Raw genomic sequence first — 13,900 nt, 5'->3', positions numbered from 1 at the left:
GGTCATTATGCAGGGATTTCTTTAGCTCTGGGTGGAAAGGATATTTTAAAGTACGTACTTAATTTGTGATTGGTCCAAAAATACTAAAATATATTTTTCAGCTATTTTTTGTGACAGCATGTGACATATTGAGGAGAGAGGATCCCGTTTATGAAAAATTAGTGGATTATGGGATATTGACAGAGTACAATCAGAGAATTTATGCTACAATGAGGAATTAATAGGTGCGTCGATAAAATTTAAACTTAAAACCCAATGTAAATAATAGATTTTTCTCTTGCTCCTCTATTCATTTCTAATCCTGCCCACTCTGGTCACTCCAGCACAAATCATGGCACCATAATCCTGCTATACAAAATGAGGCACACCAACATTTGGCACTAAAGACAGTTGTAAAAACTCCTGCCTGCCAAGTAAAAGGCAGCTTTCCACTTGCATTGTGTGCCAATCCAATAAAACTGGAAGACAGCTGGAGACATGACATCAATGAAATGAAACACTTAACTGACATTCTAACTGTTCTTTATTTTAATTATCAAATGTACATCATATCTCAGGGTTTAGTTTCACATTAAAACACCAATTCCCCAATACAAAATGAGAAGTTTCCCCTTAAACCCACAAACAAAAAACAAAAGAACCCCACAACTTTCATCTCTTAAGTATCAAAAGTAGCAGTGATAAGGCAACATTAAATTCATGTAGATTTTCAGATTTACACAAAAACTAAAGTTCTGGCCTTTAATTTTCCATCTTAGATCTGTTTTCAATCAAAACTGAGTCAGATCTGCTCGTATGAAAATACAAGAAGAAACAAGCGAGAAGACAGGAGGACATCTAAACTCCAGCACATAATTAAGTAGTCTGTTGAACAGTGCAGGAAACAGTAGTGTGAAGGCATCTTAAACAATCATTGACTCGTTATGGCAACCTTTAGTACACGTGGGACTCTGGCAGCTAGTTTAGGCGCAAGAAACATTAAACATCAGTAGTTGGCGTACAGTTTGACAGTTTAGTTTGTCTTGGAGTAAATTAATGACACGAACACAAAAAAAACAACTCAAAGACAAATCCAGTTCTCCTTTTTTGAGATGATCACTTTTCTTTTTTCCATCACAGTGGTTCAGTAATTTTGTTGAGGAAAGGTTCTGCACAGACGTGGTGATAACTGCCCGGTTCCCAGCTAAACCAGTAGCATATTCTCTTCATCGTGCATTTAAACTATAGGAAACCTCATGTCAAGGTGAAATTCCAGTTATGCATATATCTTTTTGCACATAGGCATTTAAAAGCTTCGGATCTACTCGTTTCACTTCAAACTTAACATATTCAGTTCAATACCAGCTGATGTGCAGGTGCATTAACTACCTGTGTAAAACCAGCAAACGTTAATTCACGAATCTAGGATAAAAATTCAAGTGCAAAATGAGCCAATTGAAAATTGCAGGGCAGTTTTAAAATCGACAGATTTTAGATCTTTTACCTTCAGTCAGTTCAATCTAGTAAACTAGAGTACATCTACCATTCCCCTTCAATGATTCACTACCAGAAAAGTGTCTAAGAGTTCAAAGTCTCTACTCAGTGGTGCATTTATTTTCTCTAATGTTTTTTTTTAATTCTGACATTGTTCTATATCAAGGAGAAACATTTCAAAATGTAAATGAGTTGCTTCAGAAAATCCTCAAAAATCATCTGATTTGAGCTGAAAACAAAGTTAGCAGAGAAAACGTTGCTCAGCAGCTTGTTCACTGGACAGTTATTTGTAGTGCAGCTAATGTGTCTTAACTCAAATGGGGATGCAAAATGGTGCCGGAGGAGAGACGGAAAGTTTCTTGGCTCATCAGGGGACGGCGACGTGGAAGGGGGAGCCCGGGATGTGGTCCTCACCCCACTTGACCACCAGGATGTAGTTGCCCCGTTCCTTCAGCACGTAGCTGACGTTGTACTGCAGGTTGCCCATGTGTTTGACCAGCACCTCATCACAGGGGACCTGTGGGCCGTGCACACCCACCAAAAGCATGTTCTTACCTGGGAGGAGGTAGAAGAACATGTATGATAGCAAATTAATCTTTAAATATGTGACTTTTCATCTTTGTGAGTTTTAACCTGTGCACTGAAAGGAAATACTTAAGTTATTCTCTTAAAAGATGGCTTCTACACGCAGTTCCTCCGTACCTGCTTTGCTGCAGTCGACAGTGAAGTTGCTCCTCTGGCCCACAAAGCCCTTGCTCAGGCCAGCTCCTCGGCTCACCACCTTGCTGGCATCGGAGTCACCCAGCCTGGGCATGGCGCTCTGCGTGAAGCTGCTGGATGCCCGAATTGCCGGATCCAGTGTCAGGGTTGATGTCTCGCTGGCGTTTGTTACATTCACAAGGCGAGGACCTGAAAGGCAGGAAAAAAGTTTAACTTTACCATGTGGTGCAGGCAGATTCAACAGCCATTTCTTGTTATGAACCACTGCCAGAGAGGTTATGTGAAATCTGCAGTTTTCGATCCAGCAGTTTATATTGCTTTAAAACCAGAATTTGGGCTTGGATGAACTTGAAAAGTGATCCAAATCTGAATCACGGAACATTTGTAACCAGCTTTAACTAAGAGCAGCATTTTACCTGTGACTTTGGCCTTGAAGGGACTCCCAGTGATGTGGTTTGGGCCTCCGTATTTAATGCTGATCAGGTAGTTTCCAGGTGCCATGGGAGTGTACTGCACCTTGTAGCCTTCGGGAACCTCCTGACAGTCCATCTTTACTTTTGACGGGCCCTCGATGGTCACAGCCAAGGACCCGGGGCCTGCCTTAGTGTTGTTAATGATGAACTCTGACTGGGTACCTGCAAGATTTAAGAAGTGATGTTTTGTTGAACAACTCCAAGCTGGTAAAACCGAGCAGTGGATAAATCACACTGAACTTTGCTCAACTTTATGCTCTAAACAGGCTCACAGCAGTTATGAAGTGAAAAATTTAAGGCTGCAGCAGGTAAAACAGTTACTCACCTGTTGTTCCTCTCTCCAGTCCTGATCCGTATGCTGAAACCAAACCAGGCTCTCCAGTCTGTCCTGGTTCCCCGACTCGGACCTGGAAAGGACTTCCCGGGATGTGAGAGCCATTGAATTTGACATCAATGGTGTGGACGCCATTCTCCCTGGGGATGAACCGGATAGCGTACTTGTCTAGAAGACAGTACAGAAGGGTCTGTTAGCTGCAGCGATTTCATAGTATGTGCCTTTGTTCTTATTGAAGTTTCCATAAATCCTCTGGAAATCACCTTTACAATTAAAAAAAATAAACAACAAAAAACAAACAAAAAAAACCAACAAAAACAGGCGCACACACACACACACACACACACACACCTCTTTCCAGCTCTGTGACGACACACTTCTCCAGAGCTCCAGAGGGACTGTGGACTTTGGCATCCATCTTGCCTTTGGCTCCATTTAGACGCACTGCAAAGGATGCTGGGTGATTCACCTTCAGACCAGACTCCTGTCGGTTTCGCACAAAGTCAGTGTACAGGACGGACATTTGACGAACAGGAAAAACATCTTAAACACACACACTCTGGTTTTTGAAGATCAGAGTGCTAAAGACAAATAACTTCAGTGCATATCCTCTGCTCTACTCTTACCTGAGCTCCACTTAGTGCAACTCCAGCAGACAGACTCAGAAGGGTTAGACTGTCAGTAGATTAGTCTTATTGTTTCTAATGTCTCTGTAAAGCACTTTGAATCACCTTGTTGTTGAATTGTGCTATACAAATAAACTTGCCTTGCCTTATGAGGAAAAAATGTCATAAAGCTGATCTACTTTTTGGTTTAAAGTGTTTCCATCTCCTTGGTCTTACAGCAGTGATTCATTATTCTCATTAAGAACCGAGATCTTTATCTTCTGTCTGAACTGCAAGAGCCAAAATGAACAAACATAAATAATGCAGACTCAGAGCAGAAGAATGTCTCAAGCGATAGACAAAAACAAACTACAGTCTCTAAGAAGACACAAGGAAGTCTGTCTGCTGCAGCTGGGACACCCAGGAGCTGATGAAACAGATGATTGTACTGTTAAAAGCCTTTAAATGAAACACAAGAGAAACACCAACAGTTCCACACCAGACAAAGCGAGGGATGACCAGAGCCAGGCAAAACTGCACGGACGACTTCCTGACCACAGGTACCCAAACTCAGCCACTCGAAAGAGCTTTTTACTTTACATAATAAATCTAGTACAAACCTGTGAAACAGTGGCCACCCTTAAGATAAAATGCACATAAAACTCAATTTATAAAAGAAATTTCTTCATCGTCTACATGATAAAGTCCTTCAACCCAACAAGCATCTGGAAGCTTTGCTGGGATGTCTGCCATTCAAACCCCAATTACCATGTTTATACTGTAGTATCTAAAAGTCCACACCTGACAAACCCACACCTGTATTATAATTACATTAAATACTAAAAACTGAACACTTTCAAACAATTAATAAGAGCTAAACTAAAATGAGTAAACCCACTCAAGACACCAAGTGAACCTAAAGCGGACTGAACCCTTTTTTTAGTCAAAGTGGAAACTGTATGCGTTTGCCTGGCTGCGGTCATATCCATGAGAGCAGTTGCATAAAGAACTTTAGTTTAACTTGAGTATCTGTGCAGCTGTTGAGGATCGACTGACTCGGGCTGTTTAAGATGTCGCTTTGAATCCAATTTAAAATCAATGATTAACAGCCCAAACCATTCGAGCCCTTGCTTTGGTAATGAAGTCACATTTTTATGCAACTGCCTCATCAGCACCCTTTAATCAAGCAGGGCAGGCTGGGTGTGGAGGTGTCTCCTCGTGCCTCACCTGAAGACCTGCAACAGAGAGGCGACGGGCGTCGTTCACTGGAGCGACAACAGGAACCAGGTAGGGGCTGTCGGGTATGTGCTGGTCGTTAAACTTCACCGAAACCTCATAATCACCTGGAAAAGGAGGCGGGAAGAAGGAAACTCAGTCTAACACATCAGCAAACAGCCAGCAGGTAAAGCGTGAGCGTGTGTGAATCATCTACCAGGCTCCTGAGCGACATAAGAAATGCCGCAGGATCCGTCCTTGCGGTCATCGAAGGAGATCTCAGCCCTGCTGGGTCCCTCCACGGCAACCGACAGACCACCAGCTCCTGCCTCTCTCGTCCAGATCGTGAATTCAGCTGGTGAAAAGATACAAGAAAACTGAAAATTCACAAGGCACAGATCCTTCTCCATCAGTCCACATTTTAAAAGTACTTGTGTAAAAACCAATGTAGCACTGTGTGAACCTTTTTTTGACAACAGTGTTGCCTGTGGCACAGAGGAACAGGATGAGTTTCTTTAATTTTGACATTTAATGGACAGACTTTTGGATCCGGTGTTCTGTGCGTACCTGGCTCTCCTGCCAGTGCTCCCTCCAGTCCTGGACCTCCGGCCCTCACCTTGCCAGCCCCGCCCTCACCCAGCGGCCCCACAGTGAACTGGAAGGGGCTGCCTGGCACGTGCACGCCCCTGTACTTGACGCTCACGCTGTGCACGCCCATCTCAGTGGGCACGAAGCGCACACAGTAGGCGTCGTTACCCGTGGCCACGAGCTCTGCTGGCTGACTGGCTCCAGAGGGGGAGGTGACCTCAGCAGTGACGTCCTGCATGTCGATCGCTGAGAAGAGAGGAAGGAGACATTTATACATTTACATTTGTTGACTGATTCACCACATGATCATTCATGAGTTTGTCATTTTATTTGTTATTCAGATCAAATTAAAGCTGAAACATACCAGAACCGGTTGCTGTGACCGTAAGGACAGGCATGGCAAATGAGAAAAGGAAAAGGGAGGTTTAAGGAAATTTAACTCAAATTAAACTGTGCTACGACCTCCAAGAGACATAATCAGAAGTAACACAAGGTCCTTCATACAGTGAACAACTGCGAGGTTGCTTGCACAGTGCAAACTTTACCATCTAGTTCACAACTTACTGATCAAATGCAACCGTGCAAGTTACCCAAGAACACCTACCTTGAGGGTCACAAGGGTTGCTTTTATACATCTTTAACCAGTTGTCTTTATCAATATCATAACACAAAAATAAAAACTAAACTAAAGTTCCCCTAATCTTATATTGGTGCTGCTGTAGGTAGGAGCAGCCAAGCACTCCCTTGTTGCGTGTGTGATGCAGAAAAATTACTCTGTATCAAAACAAACTGATAAAAGATGAAGTGGAATCTTTCATGCCCACTTAAAAAAAATAAAGCAGTTAAAGCTAGTTTTACAACGCACCCTCCACCCTAGCACTGCGTCCCAAATAGGGGGCATCAACAACCCAAACACCCCTCACTGCTCTGGCTCCCCCTGCCAGCACCAGACCGGAGAGGCCAGAGACTAGCCGGACACAGCCAGGAGACAGGTTCTGATTCCGGGTAGCAGCAGAGGATTGAGTCATGGGAACGCTGGATCTTCCAGACCACCAGAGAGAGCAGTAGGAGCGGTAGGTGGTGTGAGAAAGGAGCTGCCGAGACAGGACGAGGAGGAACCAGCTCACTGGAGGAAAAAGATGAGGAAGAGAGCATACAGAGGAAGGGAAAGGATTGAGGGGTAGGAGAAGGGAACAAGGCAGTAGAGGAGGAAACGAGGAGAAGCTGAGGAGGAGAGACATGATTGACAAGAGAGAAGAAAAAAGTAAAAGATCGATGAAAGATAAAAGGCAGACAGGAAATAAGATGAGTGAAAAGTTCTCATAGAAAGGGAATGATAGAACAGGGAAATAAGAAAAGTTAAATGTCAAAGAGACTACAGACTACAGAGCAGCAGCGAGGAAAACTGGGAAAAGCTGGAGTTTCAGACAGAGAGCAGCTCTGATCTACTTAGAGAGACGGCCCAAAACAAAAAAAAAAAAATCCATTTGGTTCTATTTTTCCTGAAGTTTGTGTTACACACACGCAACATCATGAACATAGTCACCAAACGTCTGTGTACCTGGTATCTTTAGGCTGAGGTCGCACACACTCCCGACACTGGCGACAGACGCCGCCTTCTGTCGTCTGGTGATGCTCTCCCGAATACGACCCTCACCCGTCACCCTCACTGTGAACGGACTTCCTGTTGACGCCACACGTTCGTTAAGTTGCACGCTTCATTAGAACACTGAACAAACTGTTTTTCAGCTACTTTTGCTCCTCTCTACCTGGCACGTGCTCCTCAGCGAAGCGGATTGAGACGATGTAGTTTCCAGGTTCGGTCGGACAGTAAGTGACTCTACAGGTCCCGTCCTCCATGTCCCCTGTTTGGATGTCTACTTTACTGGGACCTTCAATGGACAGAGCCAGACCGCCATAACCTGGAAACAGATCGCCATCATTGGCATTGATGTCATTATTATTAGTGCTTCAAAGGAAGAATTTTGAGTTTATATTAGAAAATAAATGCATTGTTTAGAACAGGCTGACACTGACCTGCCTCCCGCGTGTCGACTATAAAGCTCGAGTTGCTGAAGGTGGTTCCCTGGACGAGGCCGTCACCGTGAGCTTTGACTCGACTGGCGTCGCCAATCTCAGACTGGACGACCATGATGGTGATGGGACTGTTGGCGACATGACGACCATTCTTCAGGATGCTGACCTGGTGCTCGCCCACTTCCCGGGGGATGAAGGAGATACCTGTGAGGAGGAGAAAAGAGTTGAAGGTGAGAGGAGCAATTTCGGTAAATGTTGTACTCATTTGTTTCAAATGTGCCTTTGTGGATCTTACCGATGTGGTTGTTGGCCATCCTCTTCAGCAAGCAGGGCTCGTCACGTCCAGAGGGCGACCTGATGCTGGCGCTGAGCAGGCTGAGGTCCGTCTCATTGATGTCCAGAGAGAAATCTGCAGCCGAGCCCAGTTTGACCTGAGAGCGCCGCTGGTTGTCCTCTGAAAGACAAACAGAAGTAAGAAGGTAAAGTGTTAGATGACAAAATATAGCAAACCCAGTGTAGACTACAGTGGCTAAATTATTGAGACGAGAACTGTAAAAACCCATTTCTTTAATGTTTAAAAAAAAATCTGATTTCATGTCTACATCAGTAGCAAAATAATCACTTGTTTAAACAAGCTCAACTTTTTTTAAACAAGTGAGCTAACAAGCTACACTGGTAGACAATTTACAGTACTAATATTGTGCATTGGTGCCTGACCGGTAATCCTGGCAGTGAACGGGCTGCCAGCAATGTGCTCGTCATTGTATTTGACCAGGATGTTGTAGTCTCCTGGCAGCGTGGGCAGGTAGCTGACAGTGCAGGTCCCGTCTTTGTTGTCCACACAGCTGATCTCTGCTTTGGACGGACCCTCGATAGCCAGGTCCAGACCTCCTGGAGAGAGAGACGGGCTTGGTCAGCGAGACTGAACTGAGTCAAAACAGACTGTTAAATAATGAAAAATAAAATGTATAACCCGTACCTTCAGAGGCGTCCTCTGTGAAGACTGTGAAGGTAGCCAACTTGTTGGCGACACCATAACTCAGACCAGGACCGTAAGCTGTGACGTTGGGACTGCTGGCGTGATTCACATAGAACTGAAGGGGAGATTCTGCAACACAGAGTGAACCTAATTACAGCAAACTAAGTTTGCAGTAGTAGTAGTAATAATACTGTGAAATTCATGAGCCCTCAGTAAACCCAACCAGCCACTTCAGAACTCAATTCATACACCCCACCAAGATTTATCCTGACAAACCGAGGCCCCTGTGAGGAGCAAGCTCAGTAGTTATCACTATAAGGGTTCTAATCATGGTGCTAATGTCACATGAGTGTATGTGTTTACCTGGGATGTGTGTGCCGTTGTATTTGATGTGCATCTCGTGCAGACCGGCCTCAGTAGGAGAGTACTGCACTGTGACCGTCCCATCCAGGTTGTCTGTGATTAGAGGCTGAGCGGATTTACCTGAAGGCATCAACACCTCACCTGTAAGAGAAGTTTCTTGATTAGCCATTTTTATAATGGAAGAGTCAGACTGTCCATTTATTGGTCAGTGTCTTAAACTCTGATCCCCTTTAACATATTAGTTTGTACAGACTGTGTCATTTCTAATAACTAAACTGATTATATTAACCCATGAATGTCTCATCCACATTTCAATTTACTGGTTACTCACATCTGTCGATTCACACAAAAAAAATAATATACTGCTGCAGGTGGCAGAGTATGCAGGTTTTGTACCGCAGAGAAACCCAGAAAGCTGAAAATGTGTCCTCAGCCTCTGCTGATCTGAATAAATTGCATTTCTTGTGTTTAATCACTTACCGTGTGCAGTGAAGTTTTAAATAACTTATGAAAATTTTTCTAGAATTGCTGGTGCTTTTTTTTGTTATGATAAAACCTTGTGTCTCTCAACACCTCAAATAAGCACAAATTCACTGAGACCATCCATCCCTTTCTTCCTTACCGGTGATTTCTCCCTTCCTGAGTGCGAAAGGAATCACCATGTCGAAAGGTCTGAAGCCACTGCCGTTAACGCTCGTACCATCTAGCTGGTAGCTTTCAGACTTCACCTGAATACAAGACAGGCACAAAGACAGACTTTAGCATGTCAGTGAGGGGGGAAAAAAATAAAATAAAATGTTCTCAGCAACCTGAAATGCAAGCATGCTGCCTCCAAGCCCCGCCCACACAAGGGCATCCTGAAAAGGAGTTGTGCAATGAAGGAAGGATGAGGAAGGAAGAGGTGGATGACTGTGATGATGGGGTGACTGATGCAGCCACAGTGATGAAGAGTGCACCAAGAAAGAAGAGGAGCAAAGGTTACCACCACAACACCTTTGTGCAATGCATCTCGCACACAGATGGTGGTTTGTGAACGATGGCATGGAGGAAAGAAAGTGTTTGAGTGAATACACTAAGGAGTGCAGTGAGAGAGAAGTTAAGTGTTCAACCAGCAGCCATTCACCCGCAACAGAGAGGGTGTGTGGGAATATAAAGTGTGTTCTATAAATACTGTCCTCCAAACAGTGAAAAAGACGACCTAAACCACACACTGCAGCACAGCCTTAACCAACCCTGGGGCCTGTACTACAAGGCAGGTTCAACATTCCCAGGATTTCTCTCTTATCTGGTTCAAGCCATCCTGACAGAGTGATCAGACTAAGCGGTCACATGAAAATGGACAGGTCTTAAGAATAAAGCCTATTCCAAAGGATGAAAGCTCTCAGCTGTCAACAGATTTATCAGTATCAACTATAATTACAATTGTATATTATCTTGCATCATAAAAGGAACATGGTGATCATTTTTAGTAGAAAAAGTCATGACGTGTGGGTTAACTGAGTGAGTGGATATCCAGTTTCATGTGACCGCTGATCCAATATGAGGCTAAAGGAATCCAGATAATAGAAAGATCCCTGCTTGAATAACTTAGTACAGCGCTCAGGTGAGCTGAAGAACATTGCAATATCTGTGTCTATAAGCTTACTGACAGACCTGCACCTCCAAAGAGCTTCTAAAACATCTGATTTCTTTTGCAGCTCACTCGAATAAAGACTAGAGTCAGTGATTATGCCCAAACTGGTAAGATGTAACCCTCCCCATTACCATTATTATTCAAATCATGAACCAATTAATGTTTCTAACCCCAGTTTAAGGCCAATTGTTCTGCTGCAGAATAAAGTTGGAATCAGATGTCTCCAAAGGACACTAACGATCTGCTGAAGGGCTTAAAAACATGTGTAAGTGTGTGTAATGGGGTACCCATGGCTTGAAGCCAGCCCCAGGGGGAGCGGCCCGTTGCTGTAGAGATGTCTGCCCTTTCATCATGGGTACCTCATCAGTAGCCTGGTGACATGACAGTAAGGATTAACACATCTCACACACATGTGGGAGTCTCTTTACACAAAGTCCATAGTTATGTTTGGAGTGGAAAGCAAACACCTGCGATCACCACCAGCAGTTTCCATTAATGGCTAGAAACATCTTACGTGTTCTGTCCTTAACATTAAGAAATTACATCAAGTTCTCATATTTCCACCCACTTATCAGGCTGGAATAAACTTTTTAGGAATATAAGAGAAGAATAGCATCAATTTCCTATATTTTTTTTGCCCTCCATTTTTGAGGACCTTTTCAGGATATTTATTTCTAATTAGTTATGCAAGTTTCTCTAAAGCAGAACCATTGTGCATTCGGCCTTTATTGTCCAGCCAAAAATTTAGGCATCAGACTGCTCTAAACACCATCTGATATGATGTCAGATATCCCTGATATGGTCTGGGCAGGCTCTGGCTGTAAGCACAAAAGCCAACCCATTTTTTTTAATCCACTTAAAATGTAGTCTTCACATCTGATCACATCAGAGTTCAAGAAATACCATTTATCTGTCTGTGCAGCCTAAAGACAGCTGCTTTGTTAAGACTGAAATACGCATCAGTTCAAATAAAATTTCTTCCACTGTGACATGACTTTGTGGAGAAAATGATCCCTCCCACACAAACAAGGAAAGACGATGAAAGGCCCAATACAACGAGCAGGAAAATCAAAGAAACAAAACAAACAGTCAAACTAAGATGAGGTTAATCAGTGTACAAGGACATGTTTGATACTCTGGATGACCGCGACATCTGCTTTCAAAGTGTTTGTCTAATATGCGTTCTCTTCTCACCGTGACTTTGAAGGGACTGCGTGGGATGTTTTCCCCTCCAAAGCGGACGTAGATGACGTAGTTGCCAGGAGCTGGCGCAGTGTAGAAGATGTCAAAGGTGCCATCTTCATTCTCCAGCACCTCGGCCTCCACCTCTGTGCCATCGGGCTGAACCACCACACAGCTCACTTTCCCTTTACCAGCACCCTTTGCATTCACCACCAGACTCAGCTCCTCACCAATGGCCACAGTGGGACCCACGCCCGAACCTGGGAGAAGTACACGTTGTGAATTAATCAGACTCCTAAAAATAAATGAGATTCCTTCTGTCAGACTCCGATCACATACCGGTCACGGTGCACTTGCTGGCATCACCAGTTGCTGTGGCACGGACTCTGTAAGGTGATGCTGGGATGTCATCGCCACCATATTTTATAACGATGGTGTACCGGCCAGCACGGTCAGGGATGTATGATACCCGGTATGTACCATCACCGTTGTCATGGATCCTGGGCTGCTTAGGTTTGCCATCCTGGTCCTGAAGAGGAAGGAAGTGAATAACAATCTGTGTGGGGTCGACTTTAGTGTGTGTATGCTTATGTGTGTGATACTGACCGTGATGAGCACGCTCAGTTGGCCTTGGCCAGCATCTTTAGCGTCGATATTGAACTCAACGGGGAAGCTGGCGGGGACGCCGCTGGTCAGCCCGGGGCCGCTGGCTCGTACTTTGCTGGCATCGTGAGTGGGCAGAACCCGAAACTTGAAGGGACTGAAAGATCAGAGACAGTAAAGACTGATCAACGGTATGAACCACAACAGCAAGCAGATATCAAAGGGACAAAAATTACCAGCGATAGAGTAATACAGTGTTCACCTCTGGCTGTTAGAGTGAATCGACTCAAAAGGTCTGCTTTGCATGCATTTTTTTCTGGATAATCAGTCACTGTAGTTTCATATAATCTTAAATTTAGCTTAAGTCCATCATTTGAGGTGTCAGCAGTTCAATTAAAACAAACCAGAACAAATCAAATGTATACATTTTCACAAAGTTGCCCAACTCCTTCTGCTGCTGTACTGCTACAGCTGTGTACCTGTGTGGGACGTCCTCCTCAGCATATTTTACAGCCACCGAGTACGGTCCCTCCACAGACGGTGTGTAGGACACTGTGTGAGTCCCGTCTCCATTATCAGTCACTTCCGCAGGCTCTGCAATGCCTTTGGGAGCAGCGACTGCCACAGCCAGGGGCGCCACGCCGGCCTTCCTGCAGTCCACTGTGAAGGATTGCGGGATATTGGCCCTGACTCCTGACGCCACTCCAGGACCAGAAACTTTGACCTTACTAGAGTCCACCACATCCTTAACTGGGACCTTAAATGGACTCCCTAAGTACAGAAAAATAAATTAGGTGTAAACACAACTAGCAAGACTCGTAGCAGAGCGTGCTGTTTGGCACTTTAATGTTTGTAGCACATGCAGCAGAGACATCACAGACATGTAGACAGATGTGCAGAGTGAAGCCACCTCTTAATAAATGCTAATAAAATGCACTCCTAGATACTGGATAACTGTCTGACAACATGTCTGTGAATCACTCCACAAATGCAAAGTTACAGAGATAACAGTGCTGCAGTATCTGCTGAATGACTCTGCAGAAACAAAGTCATCGCATAAAAGTTGTCAAACAAAGAAACATGAGAACTTTTCAGACCACAGTCAAAGAAATTTAAAACTGACATCTTTAAAACATTAAGCCAAAACCCTCAACATGTCTTCAAACAACCAATAACAGCATTTTTGTAATGTCAACTAAACATTAACTGCACCTTTTATCATTAGCATCTGTTTATAGGTACAAATGAGAGAAAAGTCAACAAAGTGTTATTAAAGTGACTTTAAAGATCTTTAAGAGATGAACGCATGTGAAACAGCTTAGTGAAGCTGTGCTAAATTAGTTTATTCCTGTTCCCTTTCAGTCGATTCACTCGGTACAACACATAAGTATGGGATATCACGCCCTCGCGTGTCCTGGCTGAAGAAACCTTTATTCACGCCTTTACGGCAGATGACGTGTGATGACACGCGCAAGGCCCCGCCCGCACATATAGCCGCTGCCATCACCGTCATCCCTCAGTTCTTACGCTCTTCACCTCGCTGAGAACACCTCTGCTGAGTTGGGCTAGCTAGCTACTGCTAGTTAGCTCTGTTGTCTGCCAACTTGAACCTAGCTTAACTGCCCCTGTTGGTGTTAGCCTCCACCGCCCAGCTGGTGCGTAGGCTGCCCGCGGAGCGCTATTTTCAAGTTTTCC

At 44.2% G+C, this 13,900-nt stretch overlaps 1 protein-coding gene across 5 annotated transcripts in view; it reads right to left on the bottom strand.

Annotated features, from left to right (window-relative positions):
- Positions 1-505: 505 nt before the first annotated feature.
- The window catches only part of flnba (filamin B a), a 69,373-nt gene continuing 55,978 nt past the window's right edge, over positions 506-13,900 (bottom strand). For 2 of the 5 annotated variants that reach the window (XM_085274623.1, XM_085274625.1), the window contains 21 exons: positions 12,685-12,976; positions 12,209-12,362; positions 11,942-12,131; positions 11,615-11,862; positions 10,708-10,791; positions 9,410-9,515; positions 8,788-8,928; positions 8,425-8,553; positions 8,163-8,336; positions 7,741-7,899; positions 7,446-7,649; positions 7,178-7,330; positions 6,970-7,092; positions 5,388-5,654; positions 5,038-5,175; positions 4,833-4,948; positions 3,352-3,484; positions 2,992-3,168; positions 2,610-2,828; positions 2,176-2,382; positions 506-2,028 (listed from right to left, as the gene is read on the bottom strand). In XM_085274623.1, coding sequence (XP_085130749.1) covers positions 1,841-2,028; positions 2,176-2,382; positions 2,610-2,828; positions 2,992-3,168; positions 3,352-3,484; positions 4,833-4,948; positions 5,038-5,175; positions 5,388-5,654; positions 6,970-7,092; positions 7,178-7,330; positions 7,446-7,649; positions 7,741-7,899; positions 8,163-8,336; positions 8,425-8,553; positions 8,788-8,928; positions 9,410-9,515; positions 10,708-10,791; positions 11,615-11,862; positions 11,942-12,131; positions 12,209-12,362; positions 12,685-12,976 — 3,602 coding nt within the window. In that variant the 3' untranslated portion in view covers positions 506-1,840. Of the gene's footprint in view, positions 2,029-2,175; positions 2,383-2,609; positions 2,829-2,991; positions 3,169-3,351; positions 3,485-4,832; positions 4,949-5,037; positions 5,176-5,387; positions 5,655-5,772; positions 5,785-6,969; positions 7,093-7,177; positions 7,331-7,445; positions 7,650-7,740; positions 7,900-8,162; positions 8,337-8,424; positions 8,554-8,787; positions 8,929-9,409; positions 9,516-10,707; positions 10,792-11,614; positions 11,863-11,941; positions 12,132-12,208; positions 12,363-12,684; positions 12,977-13,900 lie in introns of all 5 variants that reach the window. The other 3 variants (XM_085274624.1, XM_085274626.1, XM_085274622.1) reach the window with 2 other exon arrangements.

Source organism: Mchenga conophoros, linkage group LG5 (genome assembly GCF_057382185.1).
Source record: "Mchenga conophoros isolate Kocher_MC1m ecotype Shallow Benthic linkage group LG5, M_conophoros_male_GT1.1, whole genome shotgun sequence".
Classification (NCBI taxonomy): Eukaryota; Metazoa; Chordata; class Actinopteri; order Cichliformes; family Cichlidae; genus Mchenga; species Mchenga conophoros.
This window is presented reverse-complemented; position numbering and strand designations above follow the sequence as displayed.